Source organism: Fundulus heteroclitus, chromosome 10, assembly GCF_011125445.2.
Source record: "Fundulus heteroclitus isolate FHET01 chromosome 10, MU-UCD_Fhet_4.1, whole genome shotgun sequence".
Lineage (NCBI taxonomy): Eukaryota > Metazoa > Chordata > Actinopteri > Cyprinodontiformes > Fundulidae > Fundulus > Fundulus heteroclitus.
This window is the reverse complement of record NC_046370.1, coordinates 13,414,542-13,433,679: the sequence shown is the minus strand read 5'-3', so window position 1 is coordinate 13,433,679 and position 19,138 is coordinate 13,414,542. Positions and strand designations below refer to the sequence as shown.

The 19,138-nt window shown below is 39.6% G+C and overlaps 1 protein-coding gene across 2 annotated transcripts; it reads left to right on the top strand.

Moving 5' to 3' along the window:
* Positions 1-440: 440 nt before the first annotated feature.
* Positions 441-17,299, top strand: grnb (granulin b). 2 transcript variants are annotated; one of them, XM_036142065.1, is made up of 16 exons: positions 441-562; positions 815-902; positions 2,219-2,359; positions 2,565-2,705; positions 5,744-5,857; positions 6,223-6,355; positions 6,477-6,586; positions 8,248-8,377; positions 8,508-8,596; positions 10,320-10,470; positions 12,092-12,189; positions 13,064-13,297; positions 14,038-14,283; positions 14,352-14,576; positions 14,674-14,931; positions 16,668-17,299. In XM_036142065.1, exons 2-16 carry the CDS (start codon positions 900-902, stop codon positions 16,812-16,814), a joined length of 2,220 nt encoding a protein of 739 aa, XP_035997958.1. In that variant the 5' UTR covers positions 441-562; positions 815-899; the 3' UTR covers positions 16,815-17,299. The 2 variants fall into 2 exon arrangements, with proteins under 2 accessions (XP_035997958.1, XP_012718259.2); XM_012862805.3 differs by having other exon boundaries at positions 6,223-6,364.
* Positions 17,300-19,138: the final 1,839 nt, after the last annotated feature.

Below are 19,138 nucleotides of genomic sequence, written 5' to 3'. Positions count from 1 at the left end.
GTTTTCCTAAAAAACACAGCATTTCAAGATCTGGATATCCCTTTAAGGGACAATGTTCTTGAGCATATAATGAACTTTGATGCCATGCAGCCATCCAGACACCTCAGGTATGTCAGATTGTTCCCAGGTCCATCAGATCTGATTAATCTAGATGCTGTTCTTTATTAACTCATTTTAACTTATTTCTCCATACAGCATTTTATGGAGAAGGCACCCTTCCCACAGTGTCAAAACCGCACCCCTCCGTTTTAACTTTTACCGCTGGAACTTTTAAACAAATAATTGTTCCTGTTAATGTTTCTATTGAAAAAAAATGAAATGCGATGTTTGTTTGTTTTTTTCATCTTAGTGGAACCCAGCTATATATTTCTGGTGGAACCTTGCTGGGAGAAATGGAAAAATAGGGTACTGTTCCTTTAAAAACTGATCAACATGGAAGGTCACGTGTGAGCGTGTCATGTGATAAATGACTTGAAATTTCAGCTGTTTTTTTTCGTGATGATGCGATGAAAAGAGGGCATTTTACTTATACGTTTTATATCTGTCTTAACTCACCTGTGAGGTAATGGTGCCTTTTTTTTTTAATCTATTAAGAAAAACGATGCAATTAATTCACAGCAGCTAGCTGTAATGCTAGCCACCTGGCCCGCTAGGCTAGATTGATTAGTTTGGTTTACGAAATCTACCGGTGACTAATTCGTTTTTTTTTCAGGTTCAGCATTTCGAGAGATTATCAATATTGGTTTTCTAAAAGCTGTTTAGCTCATTACCAATGATAACCTGTAGGATTAAGTCAGCTGTTGTTGTTTTTCAGGTTGTAAGAGGAGTATGCTGCAACACACAGAGCTCTGTTGATTACAGCTGAACTGTCGTTGCCTCTCTGAAGCCATCTGCTCACAATGGTAAAGTAGAAACACAACCTGCAGCGTGTCTGTATTTCTAAGTTTAGTGTTTTATTGTAACGGTCACATCAAGTTTGTCGTTTTTCACATTGCTCTCTGTGTCGCAATTCAACTCCCAAAATTTAAATGGGTCATTTTAAGCAGTTACGAAATGGATAAAGAATGTATAAAAGAAAAAAAAAAAAAAAAAACAATAGGCTCTTTGTTTGTCCCTCAGTACGGAAATTCACTTCACTGCAAAGTGATACCCATTTAGAAAATAACATGACAACACAAAATAACGACTGGTTTTCACAAAAGAATGGGGAAACTAAAACCTAAGAGTGTGGTGAAATATAAATTGTTGTTGCACTATAGATTTTGCAATAAGATTTTGTAGACCTGAAAATCTGCATGCAAAAGGCAGGACCATTCCCACTCCAGTAGCCAGGCAGATGATTCACAAAACAGACCTTTTCCACTTGCCAATGCATTGGGAACAAAAATTTAAATTCTGTTTAAAATATTACAAAGTAGGAAGATTCTGATAAGTGAATTATGAAGTTTGACATATGCTAAGTTTTTTTTATATATAGTTTCTCCTTGATTGACATCAAGGGAAAAGGTTTTGCTGGGTTAGCAGGTGAAATTTCTGCTAATTAGATCCTGAAATGAGATTTTAGTCTTGTCTGCTCTATAGATCTGTATGTAGAATTTATTTTATTTTTTTTATCTTGATGCTGGAATACCTAATGTTATGGTTTAAATGTTTCTCAAGACCAGATTTCTTTCTTTGTAATAGCTAGACTTCCAGCAGTTTTTTTTTAATATAAATATGATAGCTAAGCATATTTAAATCGGTGGTAAATTAAACTCAGAATCAGGCTGCTTATAATTTCTATTTCCTGCTTCATACTGTTTTCTTGCCCCAATCTTTGAAGATTTGATATCTTAGTGAACCAATTTTAATGCAGAAATCTCAAACAAGAGCAGTGGTTTTAATAAAAGTATTTGGTCCAAAAAAACGCAATCAACGCTTGTGAAACAAAAACCCTAATAGGCAATATTGTTGTGGAAAACATTACATCCTAAATATGATCCCTTAACGTGGTATAAAATAAGTTAGCATTAGCATTAAAAGGACATGGCTTTATGGGAAACCTGTGTTTGTTCAGTGTTGAAATCTACATTATCAGCTGGAATGTTTGCAAAGCTGCTGCACATAGCTGGTTCTTTACACTGAAACCCAGATGATAACTGTGTGTGGCTTATTTTCAGAGCACACTCCGTCACACATTGCACTGGGGAGCACCATGTTTTCTCCTCTGTGTGTTCAGACTTTGCAGATGGGGGTCCTGTTCCTGGCTCTCCTGGGCCTGAGCGCAGCGCTGATCTGTCCTGATGGAGGCATGTGTGAAGATAGAAACACCTGCTGCAAGGACACCCAGGGAGGTTACGGCTGTTGTCCGCTGCCACATGTGAGCTACTTGTCAGTTTCGTAAATTTCAAATATGCAATCTCCGTCTTTTGTCTGTATCGGTAAAGTCTGTTGTTTGCCTTTTGTTCACGCCAAAACGGTCACTCTCTTTCTGCGTGAAATACATCCACGCGTAACTTTCTGCTGCGTTACATCAAAGTTTAATTTCATTAAAGCGTTTTCTTCGGTCTTGAATCCACACCCAGGCAGAATGCTGTTCGGACCACCTCCACTGCTGCTACGAGGGGACGGTGTGCGATCTGGTCCACCAGAAATGTGTTAATAAAACTGTTTCACTTCCGCTGATGAGGCGCCTTCCAACGAAGCAGATGTCCTCTGGCTCTCGGGTAACAGAACGCTTTAGTAATTCTCATGTTCTGTCATTTTTTTTTTCCTTTCTTTTAAACACCGCATTTTGTTTTAAGATCTCTCTGCCAGGAACCACATGTTTTGTCTGATTTCATCCTTGAAGAATGAATATGGTTTTGCCTGGAGAATGTTTCACTGATGACATTGGTGACCTAAATGCACTAGTAGCTCGTCGGCACTGGCACTTTGGTTAAGGCAGGACGAGTTAATCTGCACATCATATTTCAGCAACAAGACAATTCAAAGTGCTGTACCTGATGAAAACGTAGAAGAAAACAAAGTAGATTACAGTGAAATAATAAAGAAAAAAAGTTGGACTACAGACAGAAGTTATGGTTTCAGTTAATTGGTTTAAATAGAACAAACGCAACTCTAAACAAATGGGTTTTTAAGTTTTGTTTAAACAAACTCTGGGTTTCAGTGTTTTAACAGTTTTCTGTTAGTGGCTAAAAACTGAATGCTGATTCTTGGGCTGTGAAGTAGGCTTCAAACTCAAGACCTGAGTGGTCTGAAAGGTTGATTCAACGATGACAAATCTTTTTAGGTGTTATCCTGTAATTCCACATCCTCCGCTCCTGTACACATTGTCCAGACTGCCTCCGTGAGTCTGTGAAAAGCAAAGCTTACCACTTCGGCAGTTACTCCGTCTAGCTCCGCTCCAAAGTTTCTAGGAGCACGAGGAGAGCATGTGCGATTATGCAAATGTATTTGGAGAGGACCATGTTTCAAATTAAATGTTGGAAAGGACAAATTTGCTTCCTTATTTGGTGGAAAAAGAATGGTTTGCATCATTAACGCCATTTAACTTTGACAAACGATTCCATTTGTGAAGCTCGACCCGACTGGAGTTGTTCCGTAATTTGACGGCGAACAACGGAGAGCGGGTCCGTCGACGGTGACGTTCGCACTGGTCACGGAGAACGTGGAACTGTTCTCATTGATTTAAAATAACAACATAGTTACTCTGTTGATTGGACGGGCGTGAACGGAACAGAGCAAACATGGAGGATGTGGAATCTGGGACTTAGTCTTTTCCCTCTTTGGATATGAAACATGTCCGCTGGTAGTGTGATGCGTGGCCAAGGGTAGGAAACGCTCTTTGATGTGGAAGTTGTTCCCGAGTGAAGAAGATTCAGAAATGATCATTTTCAGTATTGGGTTTTAAAATGAAGTCAGTGGAAGCACAAAGGTGTAATAGGCTTTTAAGAATAAACTGTTTTCTCTGAAGTGCAGGTTGACTATTCAGTCAGTCTGTAGAAATTGAAATCCTGCTGCTGAACTTTATTTATGTTTTATTTTTTAAGTTTAGTGCATCTTTAGGTTTTACAGAGTTCCCTTTTTAAAGATGGCTTTGTTTAATACTGCTTCTTACAGGTTTGGACAACTTCAGACACAACTCTTGGGTATAAATTAAGACTCTTATAAATGATCTGAAGTAGCTTTATTATAGTTTCCCTGAATATGATTTCCTTCTGTCTGGCTTCAATCATGGATACCAATATCAGCCAAATTTCGTAATTATGGGTCCAACAGCTAACTGGATAATGGAAGGCAACTTGATAATTCAATTACTCTGTCTTAAAGGGGACATATTGTGCAAAATCCACTTTTAGCCCTTAAATGCATTTATTTTTTTAATTGGAGTCTGTTGAAATGTAGAAAATGTTAATCTAGTCTGTCCAGCAACTGCGTAGAAATCGTAGTGGAATGCTCTGTGACGTGGAGGGTGGGGAAGTGCCTCCTTTAGATTTAAATAGACGCAGCTCAGAACATGGGTAAACTGGGGGAGAGTGGGGATAAATTAACAAAGGATTCAGACCAAAGCAGTTCAGTTTCACTTTATGTAGACCACAACTGAATTATTTCAATGTGAAAAGGAAGCTTTGAAAAGCATGGTATGTCCCCTTTTAAAGGTGTACACACTTTTGGAAATATCTGAGGGATAATCCTAACAAATCACTCCCCAACTTTAATGTGACATAAACCGTACAAATAAATACAAATGTAATATATATTCTAACAAACATGAAAACGTAAGAAATAATTTGGATGCAAAACTGTACACAACTTTAAAATTTGTTGAAGCACAATTTGATTCAGTTTGAGCATTCAGTGCTCTTAGACTCTCCTAAATGTGCTTACAGGTGTCCTTTAGCTGAAGCAGGACTTCTCAAACCTTTTCTCTTGTGCTCACCTTTGAATAATTGAAAAAATTCAGGCCACCCATTACAACACATCTTTGAGCAATGGCTACACTGCATTAAGTTGGAGAACAAAAAAATTTACATTTTTGACCCATTTTAGAGGATTCCCCACAATCCCTTTTACTTTTTATAGCAGTTAAATACAAATTTTAACAGTGGTTTCTAACATCTGGCAGCATTTTTTTTTTAAATATCGCCACATTTTATAAACTATATATTGAGCAACAGTAATAAGTTTGATGCATTAGGGATGGCTCATATGGCTTAAACATAAAATCTCCAATAATTATTTATTTATTTTTTTTTCAAAATGAAATCTTAATAAATTGTAAATTCAAATTATTAAATTAAGTTTGTGGTTGTACGTTCAAAATGCATGTTTGTCGCAAAAAACAGCCCTACAGTGAAACACTAGTAGCTGCACTGAACTTTATTTTTCTTCTCACACTTTTTTTTCCTTTTTTTTTTTTTTTATTAGTTGTGCAGGATAAATGCCACATTAACGGTGGGGAAAGTTTTAAAATCATTGGTCAAAGTTTTTGTTTTTCACTCCATAAATTACCTTTTTAATGTGTGTGTACACCTCTGAGAGACAACGTCTATATACGGAAAAGTCCTATATATGTCACTCTTCTAAGATTATTAACCAGCCTTATAGATTGAGCCAGCCTTATTCTGCTCAATACTGTTCATGTTTCTCTAATGTGTAATAAATGACGTGTGTGTGTGTGTGGGTGTGTGTGTGTGTGGGTGTGTGTGTGTGTGTGTGTGTGTGTGTTCCTGTGGTTTGTGTGATGTGATCATGGTTCCAGCTCATGGGCGGACTAAAGGCGGTCATGTGTCCAGACCATGAGTCCGAGTGTCCAGATGACACCACATGCTGCCAGCTTTATGATTCCTCCTGGGGCTGCTGTCCGTTGCCCAAGGTAAAGAGATTTGGGCTTAAACCCAGTTTAATCTCTGTTTAAACACTAACCTCCATTTTTGAGGGGTATTATTATGTTCTATATTCTGATGAGCAGCTTCTTATTCTTTGGTTATTACTGTGTTAAGAGGCAAGTTTTATTGCACTTTTCTGCTGGAAAGGGAAGTGACGTGGCTTGACTTGATTTTTCTCAATAAGACCCATTGTTATTTTGATGCTTACATTTTTCTACTGGAGTCAATAATGTATGACCAACACAGCGTCATACTAATATTAAATGTGTTATCTGTAGAATTTTGAAGTGGAAAATTCCTCAACTTGGTGGCATTGTTTGTCACCATCAAAATCGTTATCTTCTCTCTGCAGGCGGTTTGCTGTGAGGATAAACGTCACTGCTGCCCCGAGGGATCAAAGTGTGATCTCGTCCAATTAAAGTGTGTTCCTCCGTCGCTCGAGTCTTTCCCAATGCTGGAAAAAGTGCCAGCCAAAAGAGCAAAGAGTAAGCCAGGTTGGGAATTTCTCATGTAAATGAAAAGCGTCAGAATTATTTTAATGAGGGGGAGTTGTTGGTGCTTTACTGAAACAAACATTTCATTTTTCTGACCTTGATGCTCTTGTAGTTTCTGCTGCAGTTCCGGTGATTTGTCCTGGTGGAAAAAGCAGCTGTCCAGAAGCGTATACATGCTGCCTGCTGACCAGCGGCGACTACGGCTGCTGCCCTTACCCAGAGGTATGCTTTAAAATGACTTCTCTTGGGCAACACACAACTTCTACTTTGTAGTACTTTTTAAATAATGCCTGCTAAAGTGTTTAGAATGTTTTTTTATTATTATTAGACAATCCAAGATTATCATGAAGGTATTTAAACGTATGAGGGCCGTTTATTACAGTTAAGGTGACGCTTTTAAGAAAATTTTAATGGTGAAGGTGAGGAGTATTATGCAGCTGCAGCATGCAGGCTAGCTAACTGCACCCAGATCTAACAGCTAGCTAATTCATCAGTTAATATCGACTTGTCAGACCCCCAGGGTAAAGAGCATAATGGCACTAAGCTAAAATATTCATTAGTAAAGGTAAAAAAAAAGCCTCTCTATGAGGTTGCTTCTTATGTGGATTTTTTTTATTTGATTTAGTGTTTTCAAGGTCTAGAGAAGAGTAGGAAAACCTTATTTTGTTTTTTAATTGATTTGTATTTTCTATTCTTTATCCTACTGTCTAAATGTTCCTTCCTTCCCTCCTTGTATACTTTAATGTGTCCTTCCTTCATGTTATTACTCAGTTTGTGTCTTTTTTTTTGTGTGCCTTTACTACTTTCCTTCCTTACCATCTTGTCTTACCTCCATGACTTCCTTGTATCCTTCTTTCTGCATTCTACTTCCAGGCCTTACTATTTTCTTTGCTTCTTTGTATCGTTGCTTGCTTCCTTTCTTTCTTTCCTCCTTCGTGGTTTCATTATTTCTGTCCTGCCTTTAGTGTCTCCTCTTCTTGCATCCCGCCTTTCTTGTCCTTCCTTTCTTTTGTTTTTGTGCCTTTCATTATTATTTATATTCTTTCTTGTGTCCTTTTTTCCTTGTCATTTATTTCTTGTGCCTCCTTTTTGTCGCTCCTTATTTCCTTACTTGTGATTCCTTTGATCCTTCTTTCCTTCATCTTTTCTTCTATTGTTTGTCCTACATTTTTACACCTTTGTGTCCTTTCTTCCTTCCGTGTTAACCCAGCTTTCCTGTGTCTTCTACTTCCTTCGTGTCTTTCCCTCCTTTGTTCTTTTTGACCATTTTGCCCTGCCTTTCTTGTCCCTTCGTTCAGTCTTTTCTCTAAATTCCTTTCTCATGTCCTATTTTTCCCCTTGTCCTTCCTTCCTTTGGACATTTTCACATGGAAATGGGCCACATGCATCTGAGTTCTCGCTGTAAATTTTATGTCAAAGGGGCTATTATTTCAAACGAAGTTTTTCGACCACCATAGAAAAATAATCTTGCACAATGAGCCTGCACTAAAGTACATTAATGAGATGCATTGCATTACTTTCCCAGTGGGCCACAGAGCTGCAGCAGCTTGCACAGATTCAGGCAACAAAAACAACAGGAACTTCACACTGAGTTTCTATAATTATATTCCTTGTTCATTAAAATGTTTCTAGCACAAACACAGAATCAGATTAAGCTACAACCACATGGCTGGTACCTTTTTGAACATGTATGGTATGCAAGCTGAAGCATTGGTACAAATTTAATCTCGTCATGAAATGTGATATTTTGTTTGCACTTTGTTTTGCAGTGGCCTTTAAATAAAAGGCGAAACTTCCTGAACCTTTCACTGCTGCTCACAATGTGTCCTTTTGTTGTAATGCAATCTGTTTTTTTTTTGTTTTTATTCTACCATCATATGAAGGCCACGTGTTGCGACGATCATCTCCATTGTTGTCCCAGCAACACAACATGTGACTTGAAGCATGACGTCTGTAAGTCTGCAGGGGCAAATGTGGCGCTGGCTAAAACAATTCCTGCCATGTCCAGCGACGGTAAGCTGCCGTTCCTGTGAAAAAGATGGACTCAGGTTTATTTTTGCAGTGCTAACAAACTTAAACCTTTTTTAAAGGAGTTGAAAAAAATTCTTCAAGTGATTTTATTTTCAACTATGATCCCTTGTAGTGGAGTGTCCCGATAAATCGTTATGTCCTGACCTGACGACGTGTTGCCAGTTGACCAACGGATCGTTCGGCTGCTGTCCTATGCCCAACGTAAGCAACGCCCACTAACCCGAAGAAGCATCATGTTTATTTGTGTTGCAATAAACGTCATGTGACGACCACAGAATGATGACTGCTGCAACAATCACAGTAAAGCAGTTTAATGTCATACAGGAGTAGGGGTTGCAACTCTGGAAACGTTCCATAGGAAATGGGATGAACTTATTGGAATATGTCAATGTCAAATTTCTTTATATATCACATGGGTGGCCAACTTCAGCCCTCAAGAGCTGGTGTCAGAATCAGCTTTAATCCCCAAGTTGCTTCATACAACAGGGAATTTGGCTTCAGCTCCACTTTGCTGTCAGTGAAGACATTTTAAGTACAACATACAACAATGGTAAATGGATTTTTTTTTTAACATGGATATAAGTTTTCAACAAAAGGGGGGAGAGATATGCTGGTGAAGATTCTTAGTCATCCGGGTCATGGTCATTCCAAAAAAAAAATTAAAAAAACAAAGCAACTGGACTTGTTTTCCGTAGATGAAGACGTTTCGCTTCCTCTCCAGGAAGCTTTCTCAATTCAAAAGGTGCTTTTGAATTGAGAAATCTTCCTGGAGTGGAAGCGAAACGTTTTCATCTACGGAAAACAAGTCAAGTTGCTTTTGTTTTTTGTTTTTTTTTTTTTTGGAAGGGGGAGAGATGGTTGGATTGACACAAATAATCCCGTCAGGGTGTATTCAGCCCAGAAAGGTCTTTTTTTGTGCACTTGTTTGGTCTGGACCAGGGTTCGCTTGAGTGTGTTCACACCTGCAAAAACTCTCCTGACCAAGAGGAGAAACAAATTCTGGTCCATTCAAAGTGGACCTAATGCAGGAGGTAGGAATGCAGTCCTAAGTTTGCGTCAGATTGAGAACCTGGGGGAAGAAACTCTCTGCAGCACTGATCTGGGGTTAAAAGTCTGAACAGTTTGTGTCCAGCATGTGTGGGATCTGCAGAGGTGTTGCCCGCCTTTTTCCTGACCATAAGCTGTACCAGTCCTGGATGGAGGGAAGGTCAGGAGGGAAGATGATCCTCTTTGCAAACCTAACTGCACTAAATGGACAGAAGTACAGCATTCTTGTGGAAGGCTGCACTACTTGAGAAAGCAAAGTCTCTGCTGTACTTGTTCTAGATTCTGCCCTGCGTCAGCACACCTGAATCAACACAATGTGTCATGTGCCGTCTGCAGAGCTTCAGCTGTGTTAGAGCAGGATAATCTTAAACATGAAGGACACAGGCTGTTGTGGAACAGAGTTTATCATGTTTAAAACCAACAAAGGTTAGCCGAAGTGCTTCACCTTAACAAGCGTTAAATAGGAAATGGAGTAAAACTGTAGTTAATGGAATAACAGGGGAACTTAAAATATTGAAGGTTAACCCTTGACAATGATTTTAGATACAGTTGAGTATAACTTTGTATAATCCTGGCTAAAACTACCAGATTGCATGAAAGTACATTTGAGGTTCTACATTTGATCTGCACTGTTGCTGAGTTAAATGTAAATGGCACTCCCCATACTGCAGGGGTATTAAAGCCACACCCGCTGCATGCACTACACATTTGTACATCCATCACATGCATGGAGATTTTCTACATCCCTTGGGAAACAGAATAAGTACCAAAATCATGGAATATTATTTCCTGTGCGGTGTTTAAATGACCATAATGAATAAAATGAATGTCATAGCTGAAGGGATGAGTGTTAAAGTTGCTCCTCATTGTCTTGCAGGCTGTCTGCTGTTCAGATCACACACACTGCTGCCCTTCGGGCACAAGCTGCGACCTGGAACACAGCACCTGTGTGTCCGTCCAGGAGAAAACTCCTGCACCCATTAAGATACAACCTACTGTAGCAGACAAGGGGGCAACGCAGAGCAAAGGTCAGTAAAGAGGTCATTCTTATAGGAGTCTTAACTTCTATCCATTGATCCTGTACGCTTGTTCCACATTTAACATTTTTCTCAAATAAACTATCACTAAACCAGACCTGTAGATTTTCCAAACTTCTATAGTGGTCTTCTTAAAAGTGACTTTGTTGTAATTCTTGCTTAATTTAGATGTTCTTTTTTGCAATTAGCTTAATTTCCTAAAACATAGGAGTTAAATTATTTGGTACCACTTTACAATAAGGCTTCCCTTTATTTATGATGGCTCATAAATAATTATAGATGTATTGTTAAATACATCTATAAAACACTTTATAATTCATTCATATACATTAACTATGGGCAACAAAGAGACAAAACTGATAGTTTCTTGCGAAATAGTGAGCCTAATCTGTTCATATATATATTTCATGTAGAGTTGCTTATATTAACCATTTCAGACAAAGTTACTACCTTGTAAACATAAACGTCAGTTTTCTCTCTTGGTCACCCTTAATTGATGCATAATAAACACTTGAATGAATGAGTTATAAACTGTTTAAAGATTAATTTATAACACATAAACTAATTATCAGCCATTTGTAGGGGGAGCCTTATTGTTAAGTGGTACTATTAATTTGTCACCAGATCAGAAAATATGTTTGGTGTAAAGTAGATGCAGCGTTCCAGGAAAACCAGCTGTGAGGCACGGAGGTGGAAATGTCATAGTTTGGGGATGCTTTGCATCCCTACAATACTGCCTGACTGTAATGTCAAAACTAGAAGTGCGTTCATGTAAAGACCCCCAAGGATGCGCAGCATCCGTCCCTCTCTGTTCTCACTGCCAGGTGGGAGCCTGCTGGAAAAGAAACGGCTCTTGGTGCTCAGCTAGCTAATCACATTTTACCATCCGTTCTGCCGCTTTGTCCCATTTTCGGAAAGTGTGGGAATTGTAGGAATTTGCCACAAGAAGTTTAGGCAACAGTACACTCGACTATGAAGGGTAAAACGTCTGCAGAGAGTCAGCGTGAAGACCGCGCAGCTCAGAGTAATGCGCACAGTACGCCAGAGTATGTGGGAGCCTTTAGGCAGCCCACGCTCAGAATACGCGCTAGCAATAATAAACCTAGTAAGTTAATTCAACATAAAAGTTATGTTTATCTGGGCTTTATGTTAGAAACGGGAACTACTCTGTCCTCCTGACAGAGACAGCTGGCTGTCATCTCCCAGGAGAGGGCTGTGTACGTGATGGGGTGGAGTGATATTACACACTTGGGAAGAATACTTAGTGCACCTTATAATCCGGTGTGCCCTATGGTCTGAAAAATATGGTAATTCAAAATTAGCGTTTGATAAATTCTTGCATTTATAAAGCTACCATAGCAATTTCTTCTAAAAATGTGTTGAACTGTGTGGCAGTGGTCTTACTGAAACTCTACCGGTGTGCCTCGCACAAACCTTAACACTTTAGGAGTCTTAATGCAGTTCCCAAAAAAAAAAAAAGTAAATAAATAAATCTAAAACTGTGGGGGGGGGGATAAAAAGTTTTAGAGCCAACAGTGTTTCAGGAGTCTAATCAGCTGTGCTCTGGAATAAAGTTTGTGTACGTGCTGAAAGCTTCTGTTTTGTCTTCCAGTCAACGCTGTTCCCTGTAATGCCTCTGTGGCCTGTGCTGACGAGAACACCTGCTGTAAAACACCAGAAGGAGAATGGGCCTGTTGTCCTTTACCTCAGGTACGGTCAGGCTGTCTGCTTGTCTGGCGGTTCCTTTGTTCCACCTGTTCAGTTACTCGTATGACATTTTGGTCTCTTCAAATAAATAATCCTCAAAGTTTACTGAAAACTTGTTTTAACAGTCATGTTAAAATAAGTTTTCATTCAGCCTTGGAAGGTATTCAGACATATGTGCATAGAGACCACCTTTCCTCTGGGAACTCATACTTGACTAGGGATGGGTACCTTTCACATTTGAAGCAATACAATACCGATACCCTGTACTTGGGAATGGAAACCAGTGTTCAACGGCACCTATTTTCGGTACGTTTGTATAGATTTATGCGGTAATAAATGTTAATTGGCTTAAAAATAAAATCTCAATTGTTTAATTTAACATTTATTTGTCAATATATAAACTTGTTTGGTTCTAAAAATGAACCTAATGAAATAATTTAGAAAAGAGACTACATTAAAAACGTATTTTATCCTGGTTTGTAATCCAGGGCGGGATCTTTCCTCTGACCACAGGCGGGGGTTTCAGTGTTTGGAGACGTGGGAAGGGGCTAACGGCAGAACTCGCTGCTGCCTCAAGTCAGTGACTGCAAAACGATTGGTGCTTTCACAGGAAGTCAACAATAAAACAGAAAAAAAATCACTAGATTTGTCGATAGATGCTTTTTAAAAAAACAACTCTTCCACTCCCTCAGTGTCACAATGATGCTTTCAAGTACCGAAACATGGTGCTGTTTGATTTTACGTGACTTGGTACTCTGTAGTACCGACACAATTCAATTAATGCCTAAAGTACCAAATATGGTACCCATCCCTGTACTTGACTCTCTTTTTCTTCTATGTAATTGAGTTGAATTTGCTTCATCGCCTCTCTCTGCAGGCTGTGTGCTGTAAGGACCACCTGCACTGCTGTCCCAACGGCACCGTCTGCAACCTGGAAGCCTCCATGTGTGACCATCCCTCAGGAACGGCTCTGATGCCGCTGCTTCCAAACACGCCCGTCTTCCCTCTGCTGATGGAGAACGACAAGTGTGACGAGTCCACGTCGTGTCCCGGAGAAGCTACCTGCTGCAAGACGGAGAGTGGGGAGTGGGCCTGCTGTCCTCTGCCGAAGGTAATCCAGACTGCAGACCAATTGTCTTCCCCACAATTTACAGTACTGTGCAAAACCTGAACCACATCATGCTTTAGTTACCTGCAGTAATCTCTGAGGGATCTTGATTAGTGGTTCCCCTGGCATCACTTCTTTGGGCTTTGATGGATGAAATTGAGAGAAAAAAGGCCAAACGCACTGTTTTTACTTTTGTATACTTAATCCTTTTGTCCATTTATCCACACAACAGTTTGTCTGTCCGGCCATTTATTTGTCCATCCAGCTGCCTCCCCCCAAATCTGTTTTAGTCTTTAGTCCAATCTTTCCTATATATAAAGGTTACTTCAGTGTTAACCGCTTGCCATGAATTATCAACATTTGCATTTGGTAAAAGACCTATATCCTAATAGCTGTTGAGTTTTTGAATGATAAATGTTTAAGTACACAATTTGCAATGATATTCCACTGAGGTGTGTGATTTATTTATTTCTTGGCCTATACCTGATGAATTATTCAAACTTCAGGTTGATGAATTCAGACATTTAAGAGTAGAAGAAAGCCTGGCTACTTGAAATTGAAGTAAAAAGAAATCGGGACTGGAGTATGACTTTTGCTCGGTAATATAGGTTAAATGTAGACAAAAGAATGAAATCTAAAACCAAACTTGGCTTATGCTTTTAATCAGATCAGGGTTTAAGTTGCCTTAAATCAGCAAAGTGACTGGGAAAAGAAACAATACACCGATGTGTAATCTTGTGTAGGCTGTTTGTTGTGACGACCACATCCACTGCTGTCCTCACGGCTTGGTTTGCAACTTGGAGGCTGAAACTTGCGATGACCCTTCTGGCGCCGCTTCGTCATTGCCCTTGCTAACCAAAGTTCCCGCTCTGACCGGCGGAGCTCGGCGGGAGAAAATCTCGTGCGACGCTCAGACCAGCTGCCCCAGAGACACGACCTGCTGCTTCATGGAGAAGAGCCACAAATGGGGCTGCTGCCCCCTGCGAGAGGTACGACCATGTTGGTTTATAAAGACCGCATGATCGGGACGCCGAGTAAAAAGGTTGTTGTTTTTCAGGCGGTGTGTTGTAAAGATGGAAACCACTGCTGCCCCAGCGGACACACGTGCGACCCCCAACGGTCCTCCTGCTCCCGGGGCCCTCACCAGATTCCCTGGTTCAGGAAGCTGGAAGCTCAGACGGCGCCGACTGACGTCAAATGTGACGACAAAAGCAGCTGCGCTTCGGGAACGACCTGCTGCAAACTGCTGAGCGGAGAGTGGGGCTGCTGCCCTCTGGTGAAGGTTTGAGCTCCTCCGACTTTACATCCACTCCGATCAAGATGAAACGCGTTCAGCTGCGTCGAGACCCGACCAGTAAAACATCCCTCGTTCTCTGCAGGCGGTCTGCTGCGCCGACCATGAGCACTGCTGTCCTCAGGGCTACACGTGCAACATGCAGACAGGAACATGTGAGAAGAAGGGCTACGGTCTGCAGTTCGCTGTCCCCTCACTGAGCGAAGTGGAACAGTCCGAGCTGCGCGCGGCAGAGGAGGATGCAGACGCGCCATGTGACGGCACCGGGGCGTTTCGCTGCCCCAGGAAATCCACCTGCTGTAAGATTTCTGCGACCGAGTGGAGCTGCTGTCCCTCTGCCATGGTACGTTCAGTGTGTGTCTGAGTGTCTTGGCTGATTTGCACATTTCTTTTTTTTAATGGAAGGACATGGAGAGAGAAAGAGAGAGAGAGAGCACCCAAACTCAGTGAGTAGCAGAAATGATTCACATGCTCCAAAAATGAAGGCATGGTACCCGCATCAGCTGGAAAACCATCAAATTGGATAAATGTATTTGTTAATGTCTAGAAGGGAGATTCTTCCTTGTCCCATTGTCTAAATATATCATTTGAGCCATACTGTCTTTCATTGTTACATGTGTCCATTTATACATCTCTTCATTTAGCCATCTACCTCCAGTTATACACCCTCCCCAACTTTTTGCAGCTTTAATCTTTAAAGCCTAAACTCACTAGAAATACCTGCTGTAAAGTTGTAATGAACATTCGTGTTTATGCTGGTGACTGAAACCTGTGTTAAGTTGAGTCTGTAAAAATATGCAAATTGGACATTTTATTAATCCCTAATAAAGTAGTTTTGAATGGAATTATACTAAGTTAGGACTGAAAAGTGATCAGTACGCCCCAATTAATTAGCCAATTTTAATAACTGAATTCAAAGCAGATTTTAATGCACCAAATGTCATTGGCTAGATGTCACAGTGAAATTAAAGAGTGTCATTCCAAAAAAAGTAAAAAAAAACAAAGCAACTGGACTTGTTTTTCGTAGTTGAAGGCGTTTTGCTTCCTCTCCAGGAAGCTTTCTCAATTCAAAAAGTCTGGAGTAATGATGAGTACCAAGCTTTATACTACTGCCTAACAAAGGCCTTGTAATGGCTTAGACAACATGCAAATTCAACCGAAACAGGTCCACCCCTTAGTAATGGGCGGTCGTTAAAGCCGTTAAGACAGCAGATTGGACCGAAACTGGTCCACTCCTCTGTAACGAGGAGTCGTTATGGTTTTTATTGGCCTGGCTTAAAGGAGCGATGTTTTAAACCAGGCCAATGAGATGACTGTGAATCTTCACCAGCATAAAGAGAATGTCAAGTGTTTATTAAAAGATGAATACTTTCTGTTGTACTTAACAATTTCAATTGTAAGATTTTAACTTATCTGTAATTTTGCCCTAATTAAAACTAAAATCTTCCATCTGCATCAGCCACCTGCACTGGTGGATTAAATCTTTCTTGAAATGCAGTTGGGGGGGGGGCACATTGATAAACTTAGTTTGGTTTAGGTTGCAATGTTCAAAGTCTTAAAAACTTCCTTTAGTTTGGGATTTAAATGATGTCCTAACTCAACGGTTAATTAGCATTTTACTGCAGGCCAAAAAAAAACTGTTAATTAGTTAAGCATCTTGTTTTTCAGACATGCCAAATTCAGTCTTGCCCAAACATTAAAGCATCTAGGACATCAAGGTTTTTATGTCTAGAACACATGCCAATAGTCTACTTAACTGGAAATCATTGGGATTTCTAAATAAATATAGCAGTTTCATTTCATGCATCCCAAGTTGTCTGACATATTGGCTGCATGGAAGCAAAGTAAACTGAGCCATGCATGAAGCCCTGCTGTCCAACCTCACTAACCCTGGTAGATTTGTCAATAGAAACTGTGAGCACAGTCAGATGAGGCATCGGTCAATCCCTCCTTTGAGCGTTCATCTATATAGATCTCATAGGCACTGAGAATTCACCACTTAACCAAAAAACGAGAAGTCAGTCCGCTTTAATTCCTGAAAAGCATCTTTTCCTGCAATGTCTTTTTTTTCTTTTCCAGGCTGAATGCTGCACAGACGCAAAGCACTGCTGTCCCTTCGGGTATTCGTGTGACCTGAAGTCTGGCGGTTGTGCCCGGCGGACCCGGCTGACCTGGGATTCTTTCCTAGGGAGCAGACCTAGAGACGCTGTCCATCATGGACTCTAATCTGGCTGAGTCGCAGTGATGTGCAGCCCTGAATCCGTTTCAACTATCCGTTACTCATGTTGCTGTGGACTGAGTGGGATTCATCCCAACGTCCTATTTGACTTCTCTGAAGTGCATTCAAGTGTTTTTGGTTGTTAAAATGTAGCATTGGGGAAGATGCTTTGGTTTGTGGGCTTTTTTTTTTATTTTTTTTTTTATTGAGCTGTTTTGGAGGAAACCCCTCTCCATCCAAACCTGTTCAACACCAACTGGAAACCATTTAATTTTCTGCAAGTCACTCCAGATGTAGAAGATACTTTTCTCTGCAGCATTAAGAGAATGCAGCAGATTCATATTTTACATTCAATTAGCTTTCAACGCCACAACCTTATACACTCTGTCTGCATTGACCACTACAAGATTGTTTTTGTTTTTTACTTCTATGTACTATTAGGAGGCTAGAGTGAGAATGCAAATACTTGAAATAAAAAGATGGAAAACTGGGACTGATCAGGTAAAATGATTTTTCTGATAAAATTTTGTTGCTGTTTAGATCAGAATAATCTAAGCTTTACCAGTTGTACCTTTTTATATACCAGTATTTTTAACTGAAGATGCCTGCTCAGATGCCAGTAGGAATTCATTACAAATCAATTAAATTAAATTGGAATGAGTTCAAATAACCAACCTGGCTAGATAAAATCTATAAGCCTAATATTTCTCCACATAGCTGCCATCTGCTTCTATTGTGTCCACCCTTAAGACCATTCTGCCTGTCTAGTTTTAACTATTAATATTGGGTGTTAATGCGTTTTTCAAGTTTTCTGATTTTTAAAAGTTTGACAGCAAGCACCGAAATAGCCAACAGGTTAGTTGTTAGCTCAAAGTTGCTTTAAATAAGCATAGAATCATAGAAAATGCATCACACATTTCTTTCATTCTTAATTTTGCTTAAATTAAATGAGTAAAATTTTTTATTTTTCCTTTCCAATAATTCAGCTTAGGAGTGAAGAGTTCTGGGTGATGTGAAAGATTTTAATTAATGTACTAGTTCTGTTTTAAATCTTTTGAGCAGCCCATGGATGTTTGAATTCTTTTTATTTTCCTTTCACCAAGTTAAAACAACTAAAACCAGAACAAGGTTTGCCTTATTTGATATTGAGTGTTTTTGGTTTCTGTTTCATTAAAAAAAAATAAACTTAAAAAGGCTTAAATTCTAAGGTAATTATGATATACATGATGGTTGGCTGTCTCTATAGTGGGCTTAAATACAAAAATGTTAATGGTTGTCTTGTGTAAAAATTATTTATGAAGTCTATATAAAAATAAATGGAATGCATAGAAGAAACCCTAACTCTGAAGGAGATCTTAAACATTCAGCTTAAACCACAAATTTACTCGCACTATAAAAACACACTTTTCTATTTTTCCCTTGCTGTCTGGCAATAAATCAAACAAAACCTTTCCAGTCTTTCGGTCAGTAAGATTTACCAAAACTAAAAACAAATTCTGTTGGTTCAATGCCAGAATAATGGGGGAGGGATTTTTTTTTTTTTTTTTTTTTTTTTTTTTTTTTTTTTTTTTTTTTTAAAAGGATAACTTTTACTTCCAACTCAGAAGTTTACATTATTAGTATTAGTTAAAACTTCCAGTTTAAAGTGCGTTATTTGTGTAAAAGAATTTCAGGTTTCTCTCCTCATGCTTCTTCATTTTGGCCCATTCCTCCAGACAGAACCAGTGAAACAGTCATATTGGAAGGCTGCCTTCCTCTCAGCTGATTAGGTCTGCCCATAAATCAATGGGAAAACCTTTTTGAGGATGCTGGCTAAAGCTAGCAAAGTGTCATACAGCAAAGCGAGTTCAAAATTGTCCTGGACTGAACGACCACTAACTGGGGAAGAAGCCATTACTCCAAAAAATAACGTTTAAAAAAAGCCTGATTAGGACCAATGACTTAATTTTTTGAAGACATGTGCAGTGGTCCGATGAAAATGAAATGGCGTGTTTGGGCTAAATTACCTTTTCTTACTTTTGAAGTAAAAAGGGGCAAGCCTAATACCACCAACCCTTATGTGGGGTACGGGTGTGGCAGCATCATGCTGTGGGAGTTCTTTGCTTCAGAAGTAACTTGGAGATAAACAAAGTGGTATCACGAAGTTAATATAAACACGTGCTTGTTAGTTTTATAGAGTTTATATGGCTGTTTTTCTGTTGCCTGTAAATTTTCCTATACAATTTCATGTTTGGATCCTTTTTAGCAATGTTCACAGCTGGAGTGAAGTTCTTTGTATTAATTCGGGTGGATGTGGTGACTAAATCACATGAAGTCATCCTGCAGGTCAAGC